Genomic DNA, 25,174 nt, shown 5'->3' on the forward strand with positions numbered 1-25,174 from the left:
GTGTGACTGTTGCCAAGGAATCAATTGACTTTCTTCCCCCTGATGCCCGATTCATTCTCCTGGACAGTTAGAAGCCTAAGGAAGCAATTTAACGCTTTATACAGTTAATAGCATACTGTATCCTTTGAGTGCATTTGCATGAAGCTGTTTTAGAATGGGAGTCAGAAACCTGGGTCGCCACTTTTTGACCTTGTGACCTTGAACAGATCTAACTTCCTGGTGACTCACTGTCTGTCTGTAAAATGAATGAGTTGAATCAGGTGATCTCTAAAATCGCTTCCTCCTCTGTGTTTACATTGAGACTAAATCACCATCAAAAAGTTGAGAGCACACTTAGGTATTCATAGATTCTGAGTTCTCATAATTTTAGTAGCTGAACTGTGTTAAGAATAAGGATAATCTGTTCAGTAACGAACCATCAAAATACCTTCAGTATAAGCTTTGTCTCATGATCGCTCCCCCAATGTGGTGAGACTGAATTTTGTCCTAAAAATAACAGGATTCTAAGACTTGCTGCACAAAAAATCCATAAGAATCTTATGAATAGGTATTACAGAACAAAACTCAGGTTTGCCCTTAAGTCATTACAGTACACCCAAAGAACAAAGGTTACTAAATTTCTATTCCATATAACTTGCTTCTTTTTTGTAGCAATGACTGTAGTATTAAATAGGGAATCTATCTTTAGGTATTTGAATATCCTCCTGAAGTTGTGTGAAACGTCCCCAGGGAAGAGCCTAGAGCTGGGTAGATACTTACTCCACAACAATCAGCTACTCCTCACCACAAGCATCATGCCTACCACTCCAGCCTTAGTTTACTGTTCAAAGTGTGATGCAAAATGATGATTTCTGTGATAAAAGGTGACACTTCACAGGGCCTGAAAGACCTACCAAAATTCAAAATTTCCTCCTTTTCACTTTTTCAGTTACTGTGTTTATGCTAGGGGAGAAAAATGTTTATATGCAGTGGGACCATCAAAAGAAACTTTTTCTGGCCTTTTGCCATGCTCATGCAACTATTTAAAACTGATAAGAAAATGAATGGTTTATTTGAGACAGAGGCACCATTCAGAACTGCTGAGTTAATTTCCTCTGATAATTTTGGAATATAATTCCAGTGAAATTTTTGTAGTTCAAGTGTCCACACCAGTCATTATCTTCATCCTTGTAAGATATAAAAAAAAAAATGTTTGAATGCTAATCACATTATTGCTTTTTCTGCATTCCTCACAGCTGAATGATGTTATAGTATAGTTCGACTACACAATAACAAAAAATGCTTTTATACTTAAATTTAATATTTAGTATGTTGGAAGCTGAATTAGATATTCTAAATTCTGCCCAGTAGTAACAGGAAAAGGTCTACGTACAGTGGCAAAGAATTAAATAAGTTTTCCTTAAACAGACCTCTGATGAAATTCCATTTAAGAAATCTATCAGAAAGTAGAATATTAGTGATTCACACGTGCAGGGCTCTGACATTAATGATTTCTATAGATAGCGCTGTACTGTACTTTTCACCATCAGTACATACCTCAGGAATAAAGTGAAACTGGGTAAGAGTCTATAGACACTGAATAATTACTTTTAAGAAACTATTGTTGAACAAGTTTATTAAAACTGTGTTGGAAAAGTCTTTGCAGTGTCTTCCAAATTCGCTGAATTATCTCTGACCACAAAATATTATCCCACTATTACCAGCCACATCACATTTTTTAAAAATTACCTTTGAATTCTCTGGTTAAATTCTTCCAGCTGCCCAGTGTTCATGATTAATCTTACTAGAATAAATATTGTTTAATGATGATTGACTTCATGATAATAATTGGCTCATCCTTTCAGAACCCCTCTGGAAAAGGAAGTGGCAACCCACTCCAGTATTCTTGCCAGGAAAATTCCATGGACAGAAGAGCCAATCAAAGATGTAAAGGCATCTTATTATATGTTTTTAATCTAACTGCAACTAAGTACAACTCCACGCTGGCTTTCTCCATGGTGCTTGCAGTGGTCATATCAGGGTCACAGAGAGGTGTGGAGTCAGGTAGTAGAAACAGCCCAAGCTTTGGAGCAAAGCTCACTGCAGTTCACAAACCACCTGCACCACTGACCAGCTGTCTGACCCTGCTCAGGCGTCTCGGGTTTCAGTTTCCCTCATCTTTAAAGTGTAAACAATAACATCTTCCTAGAAATGTTGCTAATGATGATCAAAAATAATCCTGGCACAGAATAAGTATTCAGTAGCAGTGGTTACTACTTAAGTATTAATAAGGAGAAAACCTTAAGAGATCATTTAATGTCTAAGTAAAAATGATGGAGGTTTATGGTCATAGCCCCAAATTGCCTAGACTCACAAATTTTGTAAAAAAAAAAAAAAAAAAATTTATAGTTTATTGAAGTATAGTTGATTAAACAACATTGTATTAATTTCTGCTGTACAGCAAAAGGATTCAGTTATACATACATTCTTTTCCATGTTATTGTGAAACGGTGAGTATATTTCCCTGTGCTGTACAGTAAAACCTTATTTATCCATCCTACATACAATGGTTTGCACCCAGCACTCTCAAACGCCCACTCCATCCCTTCCCCACCCTGCCCCTTGGCAAACCCCAGGTCTGTTCTCTATAGCTTACACTCACAAACTTTTCATCAGTCGGATGAAAGGGAAGAAATGGTCCGTGATGTTAAATAGAACAACGGAATGCAGGCGGTAATCTCCATCACCCTTGTAAATACAATACCTAGAAGACCTGTCCGTCAGGAACATTTTCCTGCCATTGCAGTATTTCTGACTGCTAAATAGTCTTCCTTGTCCTCGTCCTCAGTATGACTTTGTGGAGCTCCTAGATGGCAGCAGGTTGATCGCAAGAGAGCAGCGGAACCTGCTGGAGTCCGAAAGAGCTGGGCGGCAGGCGAGGTCCGTCAGTCTCCACGAGGCCGGCTTTATCCAGTACTTGGATTCCGGAATCTGGCATCTGGCTTTTTATAATGATGGGAAGAATGCAGAGCAGGTGTCCTTCAACACCATTGTGATAGGTAAGGACCATCTTCCAGGTATCACTTCCAGGCGTCCAGCCTCAACGCTGTGTTAAATAGAAACTAAATTACCTTTCCCAGTCCTGAGTGAGTCCTGGGATGTTAGAGCCTGAAGTAATTATGAGAAGTTATTTTTTAAATTGTTTGTTTATGAATATATGACAAACCATGAAGCACTGAAAGAGTTATTCGAAAGTAGCTTGGAGGAGGAGAGTGTATCACAAAAACAGTTAAAAACACCTGTGTTTGAAATTAGCAGTGTTTTGCTTTACTGTTCGAATAATCTGGTATTAGGGGCTTCCCAGGTGGCGCTGGTGATAACTTGCCTGCCACTGAAGGAGACATCAGAGACGCAGGTGGCTTAGTTGTCAAGAATGTGCCTACCAGTGGAGGAGACTCAAGTTCAGTCCCTGGGTCAGGAAGATCCCCTGGAGTAGGAAATGGCAACTGTCTCACTTCCCACACTGTTCGCTGAACCCAGGGTAGGTAAGGCACGAGCAGGGAAGCTGGAAGAAAACTCCAGGAGCTGTAGGAACTGCAGACATGTTTATTCTCTCCAGATTGATGCAGCAGCAAAAGGGGTTTCTCAGGTGGGGCTTGTATACATTTACAGAACCAAAGTGGCCCATGGCCAAGCAGGTGCAATGTGATATGCAAGCTCAGTGCTATAAGTGATCTCAGCTATTACATAACCATACAAAGTCATTCTTTACAGAATGCGGGGCGAGAGGGCCTGAGAGCTCGACTTTCACCATCTTGGCTATGTGCTCTTTCCCCACAGCAACCCACTCCAGTCCTCTTGCCTAGAGAATCCCATGGACAGAGGAGCCTGGCAGGCTACAGTCCATGGGGTCACAAAGAGTCAGACACGACTGAAGCGACCTAGCACATACACAGTCTGGTATAAATGAATCCTTTCTGGGGTTATGGAGCCAGCCAGCCATACTTCCTTCAAGATGTAGCTAAAATGATCAAAGTGACACCGTTTGCCTCGCACAGGAGGCAGGGTGCACAGCAAGGATCACTTCTTTTTCTTTTCTTCAGAGTCTGTGGTGGAATGTCCCAGAAATTGCCATGGAAATGGAGAGTGCGTTTCTGGAACCTGCCATTGTTTTCCAGGATTTCTGGGTCCGGATTGTTCAAGAGGTATGCGACGTAGATTCTTTTCTTAAGCCAAGATAAATAAGCTGTAGAAACACGAGTCATTCAGGAAACTCCCAAGACAGGAAAGAAGGTGGGGGGGAGGGGAGGTGGGGGTTGAAGAAATGGCGTACCTCTTGTTCTAACAACATGCTGCTGCTTTGAGCGAATCTCGATGGGAAACGCGGCTGATGATTCTCCTGCCATGTTTTATTTCGCAGCAGCCTGTCCGGTGCTGTGTAGTGGCAACGGCCAGTACTCCAAGGGCCGTTGCCTGTGTTTCAGCGGCTGGAAGGGCACAGAATGCGATGTGCCCACGACGCAGTGCATCGACCCGCAGTGCGGGGGCCGTGGGATTTGCATCATGGGCTCTTGTGCTTGCAACTCCGGATACAAAGGAGAAAATTGCGAAGAAGGTAAACATGTCAATATTTGCCAAAGTCTATTCTAAGATATTCATAAAGAAAAAACAGGTGATATGTGTAATCTTTAGTTTAGCAATGAATCTTTTTATATGCCTCCTTCTGAAGGTAATTTTGATTTCCATATTCATGGAGGCGTTGCTTCATGAACATTTTACCTAATAAAAAGAAAAAATACCAAGGAGTCCCTTTGCTCTTTCTCAATTGTGTGAATAATTTTTTTTTCCACTCTGAGAAAATAAGAAAAAACTTGTGTCTTGGAACCAACAGTGGACTGTTTATTTATTTTTTGCCATTTTTCACCTTGATGCCAGCCCCTAAATCTGTTAGCCTTTGGTATCTCTAGAAAGGTGAATATTGAATATAATAGACTGATGGGAAAAGATACATCATGGGTTTGCTCCATAACTGTATATAATGATGATAGTTAAGATATTATACTATAAAGTGCATTTGAGATAGTTTTTTCAAAAAGCAGAAAAGCACCATTTCCGTTCTTCAATCAAATTGATTTTATTGATCTGCACACACAAAGTAATGCAATTAAGTCTCTGGAATTAAATTTTCAGGCCATTGACCCTACAAGTGTAAAGTTTTATTGAGTCAAATTGCTAAATTAAATCTCGTCATCTAAAGCACATTAAAGTGAATTAAGAAGGATAGAGGGTATGCAACTCATTTATTTCTCAAACATGTGAGGGTCCCACATAGCTGTCAGTATTCAGTGGTTATGGATTGGGCCAGCTAATTCAGATTTTGTTATAGTGAAGCCAATACTTATTACTCTCTGATTGGGCAGAGTGGAAAGCGGTCCTCTCAAAAGCAGAAGTGAGAATTACAAATCCTTTTAAGAGTCTCCATTACCTAAATGGCATGTCTCTTAATGCTTTATTGCATAAATTCTCTGCATTTTCAGAAACAAGTTCTTGCAAATGGTAGGTAAATATCTGAGTAGCCAAAATATTCAGGTAAATTGGGATTTAATTCTTTGTTCTGTATGTACTGTGTATATCTTCTAGATTTAATGGTAAATTGGTTCTCTTTTCTTTCCACTAGCTGACTGTCTAGACCCTGGATGTTCTAATCACGGTGTGTGTATCCATGGGGAATGTCACTGCAATCCTGGATGGGGTGGTAACAACTGTGAAATACTCAAGACCATGTGTCCAGACCAGTGCTCTGGTCATGGAACATATCTTCAAGAAAGTGGCTCCTGTACTTGTGACCCTAATTGGACTGGCCCAGACTGCTCCAACGGTGAGCTTCATACATTTGAGTGCTTAGTATTGTTTAGCTAAAGTTTACCATGGGCTTCCCCGGTGACGCAGTGTTAGAGAATCCACCTGCCGATGCAGGGGATCCAAGAGACAAAAGTTCGATCCCTTAGTTGGGAAGATCCCCTGGAGGAGGAAATGGCAACCCACTCCAACATGCTTGCCTGAAAAATCCCAGGAACAGAGGAGCCTGGTGGGCTACAGTCCATGGAGTTGCAAAGAGTCAGACATGACTGAGCACACACACGCAAAGGTTACCATACTTTATTAGGTTGGCCGAAAAGTTCATTCAGATTTTTCCATAGCGTCTTACAGAAAAACCCAAAGGAACTTTTTGACCAGCCCAATAATTTTTAAAACACTCTTATTACACTTAATATAGGTTTTATTAAAGTAACCATTTATAGAAAGAAATGTTAAAAGTAATGAGATTTGTTCTCTTTTAATATGGAAAGAAACAGGCTTCATCATCTGTCATTAAAATTTCTCCTTTAGTATTAAAAAAATTTCTCCTTTAGTATTATTGTAAAGAAAAAAATATTTCAGTTCAATAAAGCTCTCTTTATTCTTAACTCTGAAGGCCTATGTGCAACTTGGAGATTAACACACATTATCTCATAAACAGAAACCTCAATTAAAAAATTATGTGACAACAGAAGACTTTTAATATGATCACAATAAAGAGTATACACATATAGATATTATGGTGTACGTAATAGTTCAACACTGAGTTTTTAATTGCCACTGTATGATTATAATAGAAATGGCAAGTAGTAATTTTATTCAGTCAGTCATGTTTTTATGCACCAACTCTGTGCATGGCTTTGTGACAGGCCCCAAAGGGATTAAAGAATAATCAATCATTCCTGCCCTCTAGAATAGTGGCTTTCAAGGTTTTGACCATGACCTAAATGACCTGTGGTCTTAAATATATTTTTACATTGTGAGCTCATATACCTTAGTGTGCATTTACTCACATCACTGAAATGAGAGCTTTGCAAAGTGATGTATAGTGATACTTTCTCTCAAGTCTGTTCTACTTTTTTATTGCCTTTTGCAACCCATGAATTAATTCTGTGACCATTCCCTAGTCACACAATATGGATAGAAGCTACTCTAATCTGTGTGCTCAGTCCCTCAGTCGTGTCTGACTCTCTGCAATCCCATGGACCGTAGCCCACCAAGCTTCTCCGTCCAGGGGATTTTTCCAGGCAAGAATACTGGAATGAAGATTATAGTTTCATTGGGGAGATAAGATAAACACACATGAAATACTTAGAAACCAATATGCTCCAGTTTAATATTCTATTGAGTGTTACATGGACATTCGCTAAATTCAGTGAATATTTAGATCCTGCCTTGATGCATATTGAAAGTTTACAAGATTTTTAATATTTCTTTCCTTCTTTTCAAGATTGCAGTTAGTGTGGAGGTTGAGGGAATATTTTTTGACTAGGGGAACAGTAGTAGAAAGTACTTAAGAGCATGAGCTCTGAACTCTCTTTTTCCTGGCATTTTTGAGGAACTTGGGTAACGTATCTGCTGCCCTAGGAGTCAATATTGGCATGAAAGAGTCACCGACCACTCTTCACCTGTTACAAATTGACTCTCAGAAGCCCAAACTAGAGAAAGTCTTATATAGGTTAATTTGTGGTATTGATGGAAAACTTCTGTTGAACTCATAAGTAGATATCCTAGTTAAAGGAGCAACTTAGGAGTTTTCTTTCTTGCTCTCTCTTTTTCCTTCTTTCTTTTCTTCCCCTTTCCCTTCCCCTCTCCTTTCCTTCCTTCAGTCTTTCTTCCTTCCCTCCTTGTCTTCTGCTTCCCTAGTCTTGTGAAGGCAGACAGTGTCTATAATATGCCCGTCACTGCCTCATAGACACGCGAGTTGATTCAGAGAGCTTGGTGAGCCAGAGAATTTGGTTAGACGATTCATGACTGTCAGAGCGGGCAAGGTGTATAGGATAAATAAGAGTGAAAAAACCTAAATTGGGGGCTGACTTGCAGAGGACCTTGAATGTCTCAGTAATGAGTTTTAAAAAATCATCACCAACCAAGGTTTATCAAAGCATGGATGCATGGCGTTATTTTCAAAAACATGTTAGCTCATTTTGTCCTCCACTTTAAAAAAATATAATTACAAGAGCAATATAGGCATTTAGCTCTTTCTTTAGGGTTTTTATTTACATTTTCAGCTTCTATACTAAAAAATGTAAAAGTCCAATTAAAGTTTATAGATACAATTACTTGTATAAAGCTACTTGATTCAGGCCTCTCTGCCTCCATTGGTGAAATAGGCATAATAATACTAGTTATAAAATAATATTTGTTTGAAATATTGTCATTCTAATTTGTTTCCCACAGTTTTCCAAGTTGGAAAGGAACAAAACAATGGCCCCGTTTTTGTTTCATGTAAACTTATTTAATACATTACCAGGATTATTTTATAAAGGATGGTTTGTAATTAATATTAAATAGCTCAAAAAGTAATTTGATCTTCTTCATAAAATGGTAAAAATGGTATTGTTATGAATAGCCAAAAAGATATCAGTGTTAGTTAAAAAATTAAACTGGCTGCCAAAATTACATATCATTATTTTACATATTTAGACTGATTTTTTTCATACTGCTGTTACTATTTTGCTAGCTTAAAATCTAATTTTACTTGTATATCTGACTGTTTAGACATAATGAGTGAAGGTCTTCATCCTGTTCATCTTTAAATCCTTAATGTAAAATGCACACTTATTAAATTCTCAATATAGAGAGTTGACTAATAAACACAATATACTTCTTTGGGAGAAAGTAGTTAAGCACAGAGCAAAACTTTATTAAACTTTACTATTAGCTGCCGAAAGACAGAAAACTTACTTAGAATTGTTAGTAGAGGTCTCAAACACACATAGGGCTATCCTGTGAAAACATCTGGATTCATGTGCCTCCAATTAGTCTGCATATCGCACAGTTCTCATTGAAAGTTTAGGAAAACACCTTTGTTAATCTACATTCGTGACTTAAAAGCAGTAGCATTTCGAATTTCTAACCTATTGAATTCTAAAGCAGAGCACTACCAGCTGCCTCTATTGTTGTTGTGGAAATGACCTTCAGAGATCTAAATTCAATATGAGAGTAGGTTTTACACCTGAAGAAACATTTGGTTAAGCTGCTAAAAGAGAAGAAATGAATTATTTCCATCAGAAAGTTTATAGGTTTGAAAGCAACAGAGCTCTCCTCTCTCTCCGGCAGCAGTTTGTCCATTAATTAGCCCTTCAATTCCACTTCAATTAAATTAACTCTAATTAATAAGTTCATTACAAAGATTGACACACCTTGCTCAAAGCAAGTGTGCTAAACGCTGATAAACACCTTCACCCTAATGAAAAATTGATTAGATGGAATAAAAAAGGGAACCTCAGAAAGAAACCTCGGTCTTCTGAAGCTCAAGTGATGTTCTGTTCCTCTGAAGTTAATCAAAACATCTTGGATCCTTTAATCAAAAATTTAATTCAAAGGAGTTAGAAAATGTGGTGTGAAAAACTACATGCCACTCTCCTCCAGCTCATAGCCCTGACTGTTGTTTATAAGAAATGTTCACCACGGTCACAGAGCCTGGATCAAGTTTTTAAAAATTCTGCAGCCCTGTGAAGTCCACTGTCTGAGAAATATTATTTGGCCAATGACTGGGGAACTGTGGGATCATGCATGTGACTACCTAAACAGGGACTGGCTATTTTTTATTTTAAAATTCAGCTAGTCCATTTCCTGTTTGTTAGAAATGATCTAAGGTTTTTATTCATTATGTTTATTGTTGAAAAAAAAAAAAACTAAACAATAGTCTTCCAATCTTAAGAAAAAAAATAGTTCATTTTATTTAACTTTATATGTAAAAAGTAAAAAATAAAATACCCTCAGAGTTCTGTCTGTCTGTCTGTCTCTTTTAACTGGATCTCGTCAAAAAAAAACTTTTAAGAAAACTTTTTAAGAAAAAACTTAGGTCAGATGCCTGAATTCTGTTTTAATGACCTAACTTCTTGTTACCATTTTAAAAGTCCTTTGGTGACTTGTGCTGTTTTCAGTAATTCTAGTAATTGGAAAACCTTGCTTTTCAAATGTTAGAGTTCATGGTTATATATATTATTAAACTGGTTTTCTAATATTGTTTTGCTCAGCAACTTCTGTCAGCAGTACAAATATACTGTCTAGGAAAAAAACAACAATTTATTTTATTTAACCAGTTTGTTTGTGTGTTGGACCCAAGCTAATATGTATACTATAATATGTATACTTTTTTTTTTACTTTTTTAAATAACAGATTCTTTCTAATGAAAGTTTCTAAATATTTAAAAAATGTAAACTATAAGATTAAAAATAACTCGTTTTCAATTTTTGCTACCCTGGTGAAACCCAGCTCCTGTTAAATACCTGACGTACATAGACACATACAAATTTATTTCATAAATTTTATATCAATTTGATGTATATGTACATGTGTTCCTGGCTGCCAAAAACTTCCTCTGAGAAACATATAAGTATGTGTGCACATATTTTCTTCTCATTATGAATCATATGTTCTGTTTTGTTAGTAGTGTGTGTGTACACACATATATAAATATAGGAAATTGTTTATAGCATAATTATTATGTGCATTTTATCCCCGATATGGCAGAATGTAAAATTTAAAAAAGTAAAACTACGTTTATCATTCTTAGCCGCCGATACTGAAATTTACTTAGTAGGTAAAATGACTTAGTAGGTAAATACTTTCGTGCTTATGTTCAAGGATTTTGCTTTTCACTGTCACAGGTTAGAGTTGAAGACGAAGCACTGCTTATTAACTAACTCCCCTTCTCACTCCCCTCTACTCTTCTTTCTTGACCTGCTTCCTCTGTTTTACATCTAGAAATCTGTTCCGTGGACTGTGGCTCACACGGTGTTTGCATGGGGGGGTCCTGTCGCTGTGAAGAAGGCTGGACGGGCCCAGCGTGCAATCAAAGAGCCTGCCACCCGCGTTGTGCCGAGCATGGGACCTGCAAGGATGGCAAGTGTGAATGCAGCCAGGGCTGGAACGGAGAGCACTGCACCATCGGTAGGCCCGCCCCCTGCCCTGGCCCCGCCCCCTGCCCCGAGTACTCTAACAGAGCTCACAAGGTGCTGCGTTTCACCTTGGAAAAACTCTTCTAATTATTGATAATTTGTCCTCCTCTTTCTTCCAAAGGAATAATTTCATTTTAAAATAAGGTCCTCATTTTCCAATTGCAATCCAGTTCTTTTTATTTTTCTAATGTTTTAAAATTCTTATTGGAATATAATTGCTTTACAGTGTTGGGTCAGTTTCTGCTGTACAGAGAAGTGAATTTGTTATAATCTGGTTCTTTTTAAAACCGCTGTATCAAGTGTGAAGTATAAGCATATTTTATTCATTGTTTTGGGGGATGGCCACCAAAATTGACTCATATAAGGAGGATTTAATTTCTTATAAACCAACTCTTATTGAATATTCCTTTGTTACATATTGCCACTGTGGAATTACATACATTACAATATTCTGTTACATATTGCCACTGTGGAAAAGCAGTATTTTTTACTTGAAAAAAAGATTCCCAGTATATAGCCTTTTGGACTCCTATAGAGTCCAGAATCTCACATCTTAGCACTTGTCCATCTATTTGAGTCTCTAAAAAAGAAGTTTGAGTTTTTATGACTTTATATTGTAGTACTGTGAGAAAGTAGAGTAAAATGCACAATTCTAGTTTTTCTTAGATTTATATGCTTCACACTTCTTAAAATATGATGAGGTTCTGGCACATGTGTTGGTTAAATAAGACAATCAAATAGGTGTTTAAGATCAAAATGTTGGTATGTAAGTGCTATTTAGCCTGGATACAAAAGTACCCAGAATACATATACTGGTTCTGTATTTTCAGGGTGTTAAGTGCCTTGGCCTTTACTGTTTTAGTCACTGAAAGTAAAACATTTATTTAAAGAAAATGCAACAGAAGTTAAGTAATACATTTCTGCCTCACTTCAGTGAAAGTGTACAATATTAATTATAAATGGCATGATCCTACAAAAATTTTGTAATTTGAGAAATGGTGTTTGTCTGAAGATCAGGCCTTACAGGGTCACCTGTTAAAGGTGAGCTACTGCCAACAACTGGGGAGCCTGTAGTCTTACTTGTAAACTGCCAACGTGCACATGCAGGACCCTTGCAGAGAGCTCACCCCTAACATCCTTCCCTCAGGAGGCTCTGCCCTCCTCTACGCTTTAAGGGAGGCTCCACAGCGAAGGGGCTGCCTGTTGCTCACGCGAGCCCCACTTGTGAGCTACAGCAAGGCAGAAAATAGTTGACAACCACGATTTGCATCTGTTCTGAGAATGTACAAGAGACAGTGTAGTATCCCTGTGATCAGGCAGCTCCATGCCCCAGTCCCAGAATGGGTGCACACTAGAAGCGGGGCAGGAAGAGTGTGCTTCTAATCCTACTCCATTGTGTTTTTTGGCCCCACCACCCCCATCGTAAGTGAGTTGAATCTAGCTAGAAGGAAAATGTTATATACTGGACTATTTGTATCCTGGGAAGTGCAACCAACACATGTATCTATAGCTTGGACTATGAGGAAGTGTACTGTAAAGTTATCCATGGGCAGTTTTCACTTGTCAACCAACAGCCACCAAACAAATCATTCTCTGGGTATCCTTACTGACCTTGGTAATATCATACGGTTAGTTTCCCACAGAGGACCTGTTCTTGAACAACTTTCTCCATGTCTGGGAAGAAAGGGGATTTTTGCTAGTAGCAGGTCTTTTTATTATAATTTAATGTGTCCTGCAGTGGTTAACAATTCCACTTTGTATTGTTTCATTTTATTTTGTTGCCTTTATACTCTGTATAAGTGACAGTGTAGAAGGAAAGGATCTGCTTCATTTAAAAATAAATCTTTGAAATGAACCTTTTAAAAGATGTAGAGAACCTTTAAATCATTGTTTTACTCTTTTATACTCTCAGAAGTAGTTATTCCAAATTTTTGCATACAAAGATCCAATTGCTTTTCCCTGTCTACTTCCTACCTTGTGTATATGTCCAAAGTGAAGTCTCAGGGGTCCTTTAAAAGGAGGCCTTTGTGAGTCACTGATTAAACAGCCCAGGAAACTACAGTATGTTTTCTCATTCAGAAGAGTTACTGTTCTGTTCATTTCCTCTCGATTTCAACACTTAGGCGTCTGGCTGAAAGGAACTTTCACTTTATGAAAGAAGACTCATAAATCAGCGAGATTTTTTTTTTCCTTTCTCCGTATTATGTGCCATCTCATTGAATACAAACAGGGAGGTTAATTGAAAGAGAGATGGAGGAGAAATTAAACAGTTAGAAGCAAACAAAAGTTCCCAATAGAAAGCAAAGAATATTCTTCATTAGTCATCTTACTGTCTTCATAAACTCTCCATGCTTCCATAAAACCATAGGCATTTTGAGAGTAAAATAGGTTATGAATTTAGAGTATTCACAGAACACCCAACTACCTGAAGGGATTGATTGCATTCTGATATTTTTATTAGTGTGTTCACACTTTGCTCTCATTATGAATCATGTATTCAGCAAAGTCATCCTCAGGTTTGCTGTCCCAAGTCCTTCTCCTTTCTTGGGTTAGACTTTGATTAGCGATGTATCCAGATTAAAAAAAATGAAACAAAGAGAAATCTACTTTTAGAAATACTATGATTAAAATGAATAGATCTCCCTTCCTCCCCTCAAAACCATTTAAGATTGTTGGACCCTTTCATAAATTAAGAGTTATATGACTGAATCACATCAAAGAAGCACCAGCAATGATTACTGGCATAGTTTACTACTAGTAGCACTGGTAGATATTCGGCTACCGTAATGTCTTCCTTTGTAAGCAAACATTCCATAATTGGTCAAAAGATTATCATACTCATGTTTCTATCTTTGTTTTTCATACATTGGAAAGATAACTAGAGGATACAGAAATTAATCTAAAAATATTAAATATAACTGTGGTTTATAAGTAATAGTTGACAGAATTAGAATATTATTATAACTATTTCTATATGACAAAACTTAAAACAGTTTTGTAGTGTGAGAATTGAGATGAATCAAAGTCAGATCTGTGAACTGGAAGATACTTGGCCTAACTCGGTAGGCTCAGTATTTGTAATGTATTTAATTGGAACCAGAATCTGTAACTATGCAGAGGCAACTTGGTTGGCTCTCTCTTTGCTTGTTGCTTAGGAAAGAGGCTAGTTACCCGATTGGCCTATGGTTGGAGTGAATGGGCCGTAGAAGCAGCACAAATACCTACAGCCTCTACTGAACAGACGTTTGGAGGCGGAATCCATAAAAGTGTCAACACCAGCTAACTCTCTTGGTCAATGATAAATCCCAAGTACCGAATTTTAAGTATTATTAACCTGTGCTTTCCCCCAAGAAATATTCTTTTCAGCAATGGCTGGAAGAAATTTGCCCCTAGAGCCATCCATTTATATCTGAGAGCATTGGAGGCTGTAGATGAGACTGTGACCTGAAGGGTGAGGAGGAGGGAAATTGAATGATGCCACTGATAGTTATCCAGCGGAGGCTTGTTACGAAGGTGAGGAAGGCTCAGATCTCTGTCTGTCCATGGCAAATCCCCTACTGGATGCTGATTTCCCCACAGACACAAATGGAGAAAATGGGCTTAAATTGCTTAAAAAGTGATTAGACTTAATGAAGGTTGGAAACTTATTTAAATCCTGGAACAAGATTCCAAGCAAATTTCTGAATCTCCATTCCAATAAGCATTAACAATACCATAATTATTTAGGCGTGAAACTTTGGACATTTTGGTTTTCATCTGTTTGTTAGATAGAGGAGTGTTTTAGGAGAGAAGTGTTTTTTAATTTCTTTGTAGTCTCTTGAACAGTATCCCATTGGGGGCTCTTGATATTCGAGAATGTATTGATAATTTCTGCTTAATTTGAAAAATTGCTATTTTTAAGCACACGGTTCCCTTTTTATTCTCAATTTCATTTAACTTCCATTTTCATTTTTCTTGCGGCATTTGTGTGCCTCAGTTACATTTCATTTGTTAATTTATGCATTTTTATCCATTAAGCAATTATCGATCAGCTCATCTGTGATAATTGAATACTATTTCTTAATGAAAGTCAGAGTAATATAATAAGAAAAGGCATGGGCTTTGAAATTTTAAAAATGATGTTTCCCAACCAGTCCTGTGATTTATTCACTGACTTAACTGTTCTTAGCCTCCATTGGGTTTTGTGGTTTTTTTTGCAAATTTGAAGTGGCTATAATGGTCCTATTATATGAGATTTTGAAGCAGAGTGTCTGATGTTTAAGAGCTTTCGGAATTTGAATCTTTGCTACATCATTTGCTTGCTCTGTGACTTTGGGCAAATCATATAACTTCTCTGAGTATGTTTTCACTATAAATTTTATTTATCTCATAGGGTCGTTGGATCATATGAAATACCAGAATGTAAATCACTTATTAAAGTGCCTAGCAGTGTTTACCAAACTAGAGTTTTTTATTTCATTGTTAAGTATAAATGAGTCAAAGTATAATGCAAACAACATTTTGAGTGCTAAAATTGTTTTAAAAAGATAAAACAAATGGCTATCCAGCAAATTTGCTCTAATGAGTTAACACAATTTCCATTTCATTGTTATAAAGTATGACCTAGTCTCAAACTGGATATGGTTTAAAAAGAAGTTAATAAGTTTGGGATGCGAGTTAGGGAGGTGTTGCTTTTTAAAATCGCAGTGATTGAAAGACAGAGTCTAATGTGATATTTTTCTTCTAGTTATGTCTCAAACACAGAGCTGTTTATTGAGCTATATTGATTTTCATGTACTTTCAGGCAATTCAAATGGAAATTTGGCCTAGGGGAAATCCTAATTCCTTTAAGCTACAAAAGACTGGCTATTTGTTTTTATTCTAATTCTTTAGCACTTTGCGAAACAAGATCATTAATGATCACAAAGACATGCTTTGTTTGTTCAGACAAAACTTAGTCGTAGAGTACTCAGCACACCTCTAATAAATATCCCAGTGCTCTGGGCTTAGGGGTGCTGGAGATTGGAAATTGAAAATGAAATATACACAGCTGGGGAGTTATCTGTGAAACAGTATGGGGGTAAAGGAAAGAGCGGAACTGTTCCATGTATGGGCGTGGCTTAGGCTTGGTACTCTAATTCTCATCTCAGGATAACGGTGAAAGAATAGTGTTCTAGTTGTTAAATTAGAACATTAAAGTGACAAATTTGAAAATAAAATGACCTCGCTGATAGATACTTCACTGAGATGACAAGATCAATATTCTCTGTGGCTTTTGTGAACTCTCCCAAATTGAGAATCACATTCATAATGGCATGAAATATGGAAGTTCTAAAACTATCTTTTCATATTTTAAACTATGATTTCTCCCTTAACAAGTGGTTTGTAAGGACCACATTACACCAGCAAATGATTGCTCTGAGACCAGGCTTCATGTCTATCAGCATCATGTTAAGAAAGGGGTCTCTGATGGGGCCACTGACATCCTTGCTGTGAAGCTGGTGAAGCTCAAGCATCAGGGCCCCTCACTTGCCTGGGCCCCTTCTAGGATCTTACAAGGGGACTGTGGATTTATATGGTCACATGTTGCAGATCAGTTAGGACCTTGGTCTCTTTCCACTCCCAACTTCATCACACTTTTCCGTTGCATTGGAGTGGCTGTGGGCACTTTGAGGATTCAGCTAAGGAGAATTTGAGCCTAGTTTCCATTTAATTGGATATTCTTCTGAGACAAGAAGTCATCATCATCTGTAATTCTTAGTGCTAGCCATTGGGAATATTCCTCCCACCCACTGACTCACCTAGGGACATCAGAGTAACAGAGTCAAAGATTAAAGGAAGAAACAAATTTGTCCTGTGGAGCCCCGAACTATGGCCCCGAAAATAGGTGGTTGTTGTTGTTGTGTCTGACTCTTTGCTACCCCATGGAATGTAGCCCGCCAGGCTCCTCTGTCCATGGGATTTCCCAGACAAGAATACTGGGGTGGGTAGCCATGTCCTTCTGCAGGGGATCTTCCTGACCCAAGGACTGAGGCCTAGTCTCCTGCACTGGAAGGAGGATTCTTTACCACTGAGCCACCTGGGAAGCCCAGGAAAGTAAGTAGTGGAGCAGAAATAAGGTTTGAAATGTATGGAAACCAAACTCATGTATAAAAAAATCCTTCCTGTCATCAGATATGTTACAAAATGCCCAATCGAAGCAGACATTTTCTCTTGTCAGCAACACGTTTGATGGTGGAACTTACACAGTTATAAACTTGCCCTAATTTTCACTTTCAATGATTGTTTTTTGTTGTTTTGTTTTTGTTTTTGTTTTGGCTATGCAGCATTCTGGATCTTAGTTCCCAACCTGTGCCTCCTGCAGTGGAAGCATGGTATTCCAACCACTGGACTGCTGAGAGAGTCCCCGATGATTATTTCTTTTTTGAGGAATTGATCAGGATGCTTGTATTTTTAAAGCATGAACCTATAGCATGCTGGTTCCAAGAACGAACTCTCCCCTGCAGTTTGCAGCACGCTGATGGTGTGGGCAAAGATGCTTGGTGACCTGTCGTGTAGGGTGGAGGTGTGGGGAGGACATACCAGGTGTGGAGTTGAGGGGAGGAGATTCCCCTTGGTTGGCAGTAAAAATCCAGACAGGCTAGAAAGTGTCCCATGGAATGTGCAGAAAAGGAGACCTTAAGTTTCTTCCTGCCCTGCAGTCTCAGTGACTCTTAAGTAATTTCATGTGACTGAGAGCCTGGCAATTCCTAAGAGAACCCTGGAAAGCCTGCTTCACAACTCACTGAGAATCACCCATGTCCTGAAAACCAGGCTGGTTTTTTCGATGTCTGTTTCTTCCTTTGAGATAAAAGTCGCATCCATCGGGGGCCTCTCGCTATTATTTTCTTTCTCTGAGTCTGATTTATTCAGTTAACAGTTTTATATACAGTGCTTGATCCTCTGTAATCCCCTCAGAATTGGTATTTTTTTTTAATGAGGTCGCTTAATCTCCTCTCTTCTGAAAAATGCAAAACTAGTTTCTCGGACCTTTCTGAATAATGGAGGTCCCATTTTGCTAGGTTGTCAGCCCTCTCTCTACACGGTTTCAGTATTTTTAAACCATCACAGAGATCGTGTTTGTCTCACTAGTCAGTGTCACCGTATTCCACTTATTTTCATTTTTTGTGAAGAAGCGCTTGGATAATCAGAAACGTTATTGAAGATAATGGTCACTCGCTATCCATTCTGAAGTTTTAATTCAACTCCTTTAAGTGCTTTTTCTCTTCACTGTGTAAGTTGTTCTTTTCCATCGGTCTGTTTTTCTTTATCTGTACCAATTTCAGCCTCAAAGGACGTGAATGAAGCCAGGGTTCCATTTAACTGAAGCCAGCATGGCCAGCAATGTGGCAGATCTGTACTTAAAGCTAAATTAGTCATCTCACTCACTGTTCAGTAACCTTTGAGGAAGAGAGGAATTAACCAACAAAAAAAAGTTCACTGTCTTAAATTTGAAATTTTAGTTAAGTCTGTGCTTCCGTCGTGTGTGTGTGTATGCACAGCTCAGTCATTTCAGCTGTGTCCAACTCTTTGCAACCCAGTGGACTGTAGCCCACCAGGCTCCTCTGTCCATGGTATTCCCCAGGCAGGAATACTGGAGAGGATTGCCAGGCCCTCCTCCAGGGATCTTTCCGACTCATGGATTGAACCCACATCTCCTGCACTGTGGGCAGATTCTTTACCCACCGAACCACCCTGGAAGCCCTATGCTTCCATCATACATTAGGCATAAGGTGGTATGTCTAGATTTTTTAATCACTCTGAATCTCTAATAACTTTGACAGTCTGTATCTTCTAAAGCTTCAGAGTGGTTTTCAGTGTTGACTCTTCTTTCTGGGAACTGCCTTGCAACCTTAACTTTGAGCATCCTTAACGTGTTAACCTCAACTCCTTAATTTGTTAACTCCCTTAACTTGTCAACCTGCCTGCACAAGTAATATCAGGTCTCAAGACCATCAGGAAAATTACACCCTCAAATCAGACAAATGCTGGGGGAAGTCTGGATTAGAATCTTCACATAACTTTGCTCCTGATTTACTGGGTGACCATCAGTAAAATCCACAGTCCCCAGAGCCATCATGATAAATGTTCATTCATTGTTGTGATGATTTATTTCCCCCGGCATCAGTTTATTTACCCCTAAGAATAGGAGTCAATGTACCTAACCACCCTTTGCTATGTTGCTCAGTCACTCAGTTGTGTCGGAGTCTTTGTGATCCCATGGACTGCAGCATGCCAGGCTTCCCTGTCCTTCACTATCTCCCAGAGTTTACCCAAGCTCATGTCCATTGAGTCAGTGATGCTATCCAACCATCTCAGCCTCTGTTGTCCCCTTCTTCTCCTGTCTTCAGTCTTTCCCAGCATCAGGGTCTTTTCCAATGAGTCAGCTCTTCACATCAGTGGCTAAAGTAGTACACCTTCAGCTTCAGCATCAGTCCGTCCAGTGAATATTCAGGACTGATTTCCTTTAGGGTTGACTGGGTTGATCTCCTTGCTGTCCAAGGGACTCTCAAGAGTCTTCTCCAAAACCACAGTTTGAAAGCATCAGTTCTTCAGCACTCAGCTTTCTTTATGGTCCAACTCTCACATCTGTGCATGACTACGGGAAAAACCACAGCTTTGACTAAACAGACCTTTATCAGTGAAGTAGTGTCTTTGCTTTTTAATACATTGTCTAGACTCATCAAAACTTTTCTTCCAAAGAACAAGTGTCTTTGAATTTCATGGCTGCAGCCACCATCTGTGGTGATTTTGGAACCCAAGAAAATAAAGTCTGTCACTGTTTCCATTTTTTCTTCATCTATTTGCCATGAAATGATGGGACCGATGCCATGATCTGAGTTTTTTGAATGTTGAGCTTTAAGCCAGCTTTTTCACTCTCCTCTTTCACTTTTATCAAGAAGCTCTTTAGTCCCCTATCACTTTCTGCCATTATGGTGGTGTCATCTGCATATCTGAGGTTACTGATATTTCTCCCGGCAATTTTAATTCCAGCTTGAGCTTCATCCAGCCCTGCATTTCTTGATGTACTCTGCATATAAATTAAATAAGCAGGGTGACAATATATAGCTTTGTTGTACTCCTTTTCCAATTTGGAACCAGTCCACTGTTCCATGTCTGGTTCTAACTGTTACTTCTTGACCTGCATACAAGTTTCTTGGGAGGAGGGTAAGGTGGTCTGGTATTCCTATCTCTTGAAAAAATTTCCACAGTTTGTTATGGTAACACACGCAAAGGCTTTAACATAGTCAGTGAAACAGAAAGTAGATGTTTTTCTGGAATTCTTTGCTTTTTCTATGATCCAACAGATGTTGGCAATTTGATCTCTGGTTCCTCTGCCTTTTCTAAATCCAGCTTATACATCTGGAAGTTCTCGGTTTATGTACTGTTAAAGCCTAGATTGAAGGATTTTGAGCATTATCTTGCTAGCGTATGAAATGAGTGCAATTGTGCAGTAGTTTGAGCATTCTTTGGCATTGCCCTTCTTTGGGATTGGAATAAAAACTGACCTTTTCCAGTCCTGTGGCCACTGCTGAGTTTTCCAAATTTGCTGGCATATTGAGTGTAGCACTTTCACAGCATCATCTTTTAGGATTTGAAATAGCACATCTGGAATTCCATCACCTCCACTAGCTTTGTTCATAGTGATGCTTCCTGAGGCCCACTTAACTTCATACCCTTCACATCCTTTGCTATGAACCTCAGATATCTGAGTTCCACTGTTCTCTGTCTGAGGCTTCCCAGGTGGCTCAGCTGTAAATGGTCCACCTGCCAATGCAGGAGATGTAGGAGATGCGGGTTTGATCCCTGATTTGAGAAGATCCCCTGGAGGAGGAAATGGCAACCCACTGCAGTATTCTTGCCTGGAGAATCCCATGGACAGAGGAGCCTGGCGGGCTGCAGTCCATGAGGTCACAAAGAGTTGAACTCGACTGAGCAACTGAGCACAGGCTCCTCTGTCGGGTCCTTCTTGCTGTGTTTACCCTCAGAGGCAGCAGCCTGAAGCTGAGACTCTACTCACACGGAGCCGTGCTGCTCAGATGTAAATCCCAGTGACAGTAGCATCGTTTTGGGAAATGTTGCGTGTATTTCTATACTTTAGAAAAGGGGCATTTTTAGGACTTCTAAACGTCAGCTCTGAATGTAGATAATTGTGGTTAAGTGTATCTGGATTTAACATAGATCTTTCCATTTAGATGATTTACATGTAGCCTGTAAGGATGAGAGTTTTGAGTTCTTTAGAAGAAATATTCTTGACATTCTTTAGAGTCGACTGTATGATAAAGAATTCTGTCCTGTGGTGGTTATTTGTACACAAATTTTCCTCCAGTCTGTTTCCTGTGGTGTAGCTTGAGTCCCAAGAGCTGCTGTGAATTAACCTTACTCCTACTCAGCTTACTGTGAAGCCCTCTGGCTTTAGAGGTAGTGTGTGTTCAGGGGGAAAAAAAATGGAGGGTTAAATCCATTGTTCTTTTTCTCTAATAAGAGCAGTAGAAGAAAATAGTGATTATTTGTACTGTATTATGATCACTTAGGTGTCATTGAAATAACCTGACAGACCGTGAAATATACCTCGACAAACCAGTTCCCTCCTTTCTTACCATTTTGTGTTTATTCCCACTATGAACTTAGAGGTTTTTTTTTTTAAGTCTCTCAAAATAAGTTATTGTGTAAGTGCTCTATGTCTTAGGGAAACAATTTATAAATTATAATTTGTATCACAAAGAAGATGTTTAATCTGTTCATTTGAATTAAAATGCTGTATGCTATAGTTTTAAAAGTTTATGAGGAGATAGGATATCAGGATAAAACCACTTAAGTAGCACATCAAATGTATAGCATAATGTTTTATTATGCCATTGTGTTCCTTCACTAATATACTAAAGCCTCTTTTTTAGTTTGGAACACTTTGTCAATTTGCATCTTTTAAAAGTCATCTAATATCTTAATTTCCACCACATCTAGTGTAGAGGAAGTTTGAAAGCACCACTGACTGGATATACCCTTTAACCAGAAATAAAGATGAAAGATGCTCCTTTAAATTCTTCATCAAAAGCTTTTATTGAGTTTAGTTCCAAGGCATTTGGGAGTGAAACCAAGTGCAAAATAATATGTTATCAGTTGATATTTTCATAGTATTCGTGAGGAAGAGAAAGATGACAGTAGAGCCAGATTATGAATATGTCACCATCTTCAGTAAACTGAAGACAGATAACCATAGACTACCAGTCACCTAATGAAGTGTTCATGTAAATTTTAAGTAATTCTCGTTATCTACAAAAATCCTATTGCCTTAATGGAGTAAACAAAAAATCAGAACTTTGCATTTAGTGTCATGTAAGGGTGGAAACATTAAGCCCACAATTTTAAGGGACGTGATTATTTCTTCCTGCAATGATACCTCAGTGTCCTTTGAATGGTGGAATTTCTCTCTGTCATTTCTTGAATGTGACAAATTGAAAATAGCCTCTTTTCGTCTTGAAACCATTCCTTTTCCACCTACTTGGTTTTCAAATACAAGTTCAGTTACGGTGTTAGTTGGTGCAAAAGCCATGGCCTTTCTCCCTTTTCATATTTAACATATTATTTTCACAGATTACCATGTGACTTGAGCCAATTTTTTTCTATTGCTCTTCTTCATGATGGAAGAGCATCATGATGGGTTCATTGACCCTCTCTTCTTTGAGTACTCTTTAGTGGTGCTGGAAAACAGCTGCCTGAAATATGGCTATTATTTCTGGGGTTTAACAGACATGTGCCTTGGATAAATTAAGGAGCAGTCAGAGGAGGCCCATAAATATGAATACTTTGCCAGCTGCTTTTCCATTAAACGCTGTTGGTTGAATGAAATTAGTAAATAATTATGTTGGTGGGGAATCTGTTATATCCAAATGGAATATAATGTCTTCCTTTAACAACAGAGCTTAATTTTTTTCCTATACACCAAATTAGTTTTTAGGGTAATCTCCATTGCAAATGGGCCGATTTGCATGAAAACTATGCCTCCTTGTTCTGATTTGTCAACACCTCTTTTTTTAAAAAGTCTGTAACATTAAGCATGGGTGGGTAAGACCATCTGCTTCTGGAGCTTGCCTGTAGCTCCATGACTTAACACACGAGACAGGTTACAGCTGTTTAATTGTTATGAAGCTGAATGATTATCATTCTATCCAAAATTAATATTTATATATGTATGCACAGAAAGCATGCGGTTAAACATAAGTGATCTAATTGTGAATTAATGGCGTTAGGTATTCATTAATTAGTCCCCACATGAACAATGAAGTGTAAAATGCTTTTCACATACACTTCCGCTCTTGGCTTTTAAGATGAGTCCCCAGTAGTGATTATTATGCATGCGAGAAACCCACTCCAAATACATTGGCATATGCAGGGGAAAAAACTCACCATACATAAAAAAAAAACCATCATAAAAAGCAAAAAGAAAACTCTCCATGTGGTTACTGCACATACCCTAACTCTTTCATGCCACCAAAAGCTTTATTCTCTGATCTGCGACCAGTGTAGGTTCAAGCCACATAGTAAAAGTCTAGACGGGCCATTTCAATTGGGTGTACCAGCGTAGCGCCCATGATGACGACAACAAGCTATTGGGAATGCTTTGCTCAGCCAAGTGACAGGGAATTTCCTCCTGTTTGTAGGAATGGTGATACACAAATTCAGATCATTCTGTTTCAAAAGTTAGCAAGGTATAGTCTGTCAGGCCTGCTCAGTACATCCCATAATGAAGAACAGAATGAAAATTTTTCAGCAAAATTGTAGTCTGGGGATTGTGATATGCATGTAAAATAGAATATCTAGATGTCTTACTTCCCAAGTAGTTACTGTAAAAGTGACTTGCATTTCCAAGTTTATGAGCAGATTATACGCAGATTTATAGCCCTGTAGAAAATATTAATGTACGTTGCTCAAGTCACTACTGAGGGAACACAAAATATATAAGGACAAGTGGTGATGTGTTCTTTATTCCAAAAAGCTGATTTGGAATTTGGTTAGGAACTGTGCATCTGTACCATCTGAGGGTTATGTGAGACAATAAGAAAACTTGTTAATATAAAAGTAGAATTGTCTGCACTTTGGGATCTAGCCTGTTCATGTTGGAGGATGGTCCCATTAAAGGGAGTATATCGTGAGGAGGTGGAACATGTGGCAGCCGATCTGATCCTGACATTATTGGGGCAGAGTGGACTTCCCAGTTTATGAAAATAGATCGTTGGCGGTCCTGAGGTGTTTTGCTTAAAGTCAGGTTTCCTTTCTTTCCGGTGTCTCTTAAAAGATACCAGTCACTTCGTAATTTTGTCCTTTTTATATTCTTTAGTTAAAAGATTGACTAATAGTACCTATTATGTATCAAGTGTTTACTGTGTGCTAAGGCACAGTGTCGGAGAAGGCAATGGCACCCCACTCCAGTACTCTTGCCTGGAAAATCCCATGGACGGAGGAGTCTGGTGGGCTGCAGTCCATGGGGTTTCGAAGAGTCAGACACGACTGAGCAACTTCACTTTCACTTTTCACTTTCATGCATTGGAGAAGGAAAGGCAACCCACTCCAGTGTTCTTGCCTGGAGAATCCCAGGGACGGGGGAGCCTAGTGGGCTGCCATCTATGGGGTCACACAGAGTCGGACACGACTGAAGTGACTTAGCATCAGCAAGGCACAGTGTAAAGTTCTTAGTGTACATTATCTTATCTTATTAAGTAGAAGCTATTCAAATCTCCATGGACAGAACCCAGGCTCAGAGAGGTTCTAAAACTTTTCTGTGGATGCGTAGCTAGTAAGTAATAGAACCAGAACCCAAATCCACACGAACCATTCCCAAGCCCATCCTCTTAAGCACTAGACTATGCCGTCTCCTAAATTACTGTTTGTTTTACCTTGTATGTATATAGCAGAATAGGTGAAAGTAAACTTTTTTGTGTGATAAAGATACATTATTATCTATGTACCTATCACATAAGATTGAATTGTCATAGAAACAGATGCAGTGATAACAATGTCAGTAATGTGTTAATAATAAAATGTCACTTTCTATTCAGAAAATTATAACTGGTAATAGGATCCATAGCTTGCCAAAATAAAAACAATCCCAGCAACAAAAAAAACAGTTTAGGTAAAATCAATTTATACTGTAGAGGGTTTAAGAAAGTTGTAAACTATTTACTGAAAA

At 38.6% G+C, this 25,174-nt stretch overlaps 1 protein-coding gene across 15 annotated transcripts in view; it reads left to right on the forward strand.

Moving 5' to 3' along the window:
* TENM3 (teneurin transmembrane protein 3) overlaps positions 1-25,174 on the forward strand; it is a 2,746,241-nt gene that overhangs the window by 2,620,743 nt on the left and 100,324 nt on the right. For 14 of the 15 annotated variants that reach the window (XM_027530163.1, XM_027530171.1, XM_027530173.1 and 11 more), the window contains 5 exons: positions 2,828-3,038; positions 4,083-4,184; positions 4,400-4,594; positions 5,657-5,857; positions 10,775-10,960. In XM_027530163.1, the coding sequence (XP_027385964.1) occupies positions 2,828-3,038; positions 4,083-4,184; positions 4,400-4,594; positions 5,657-5,857; positions 10,775-10,960 (895 nt within the window). The remainder of the gene's footprint in view (positions 1-2,827; positions 3,039-4,082; positions 4,185-4,399; positions 4,595-5,656; positions 5,858-10,774; positions 10,961-25,174) is intronic. The other variant, XM_027530170.1, reaches the window with a different exon arrangement.

Source organism: Bos indicus x Bos taurus, chromosome 27, assembly GCF_003369695.1.
Source record: "Bos indicus x Bos taurus breed Angus x Brahman F1 hybrid chromosome 27, Bos_hybrid_MaternalHap_v2.0, whole genome shotgun sequence".
Lineage (NCBI taxonomy): Eukaryota > Metazoa > Chordata > Mammalia > Artiodactyla > Bovidae > Bos > Bos indicus x Bos taurus.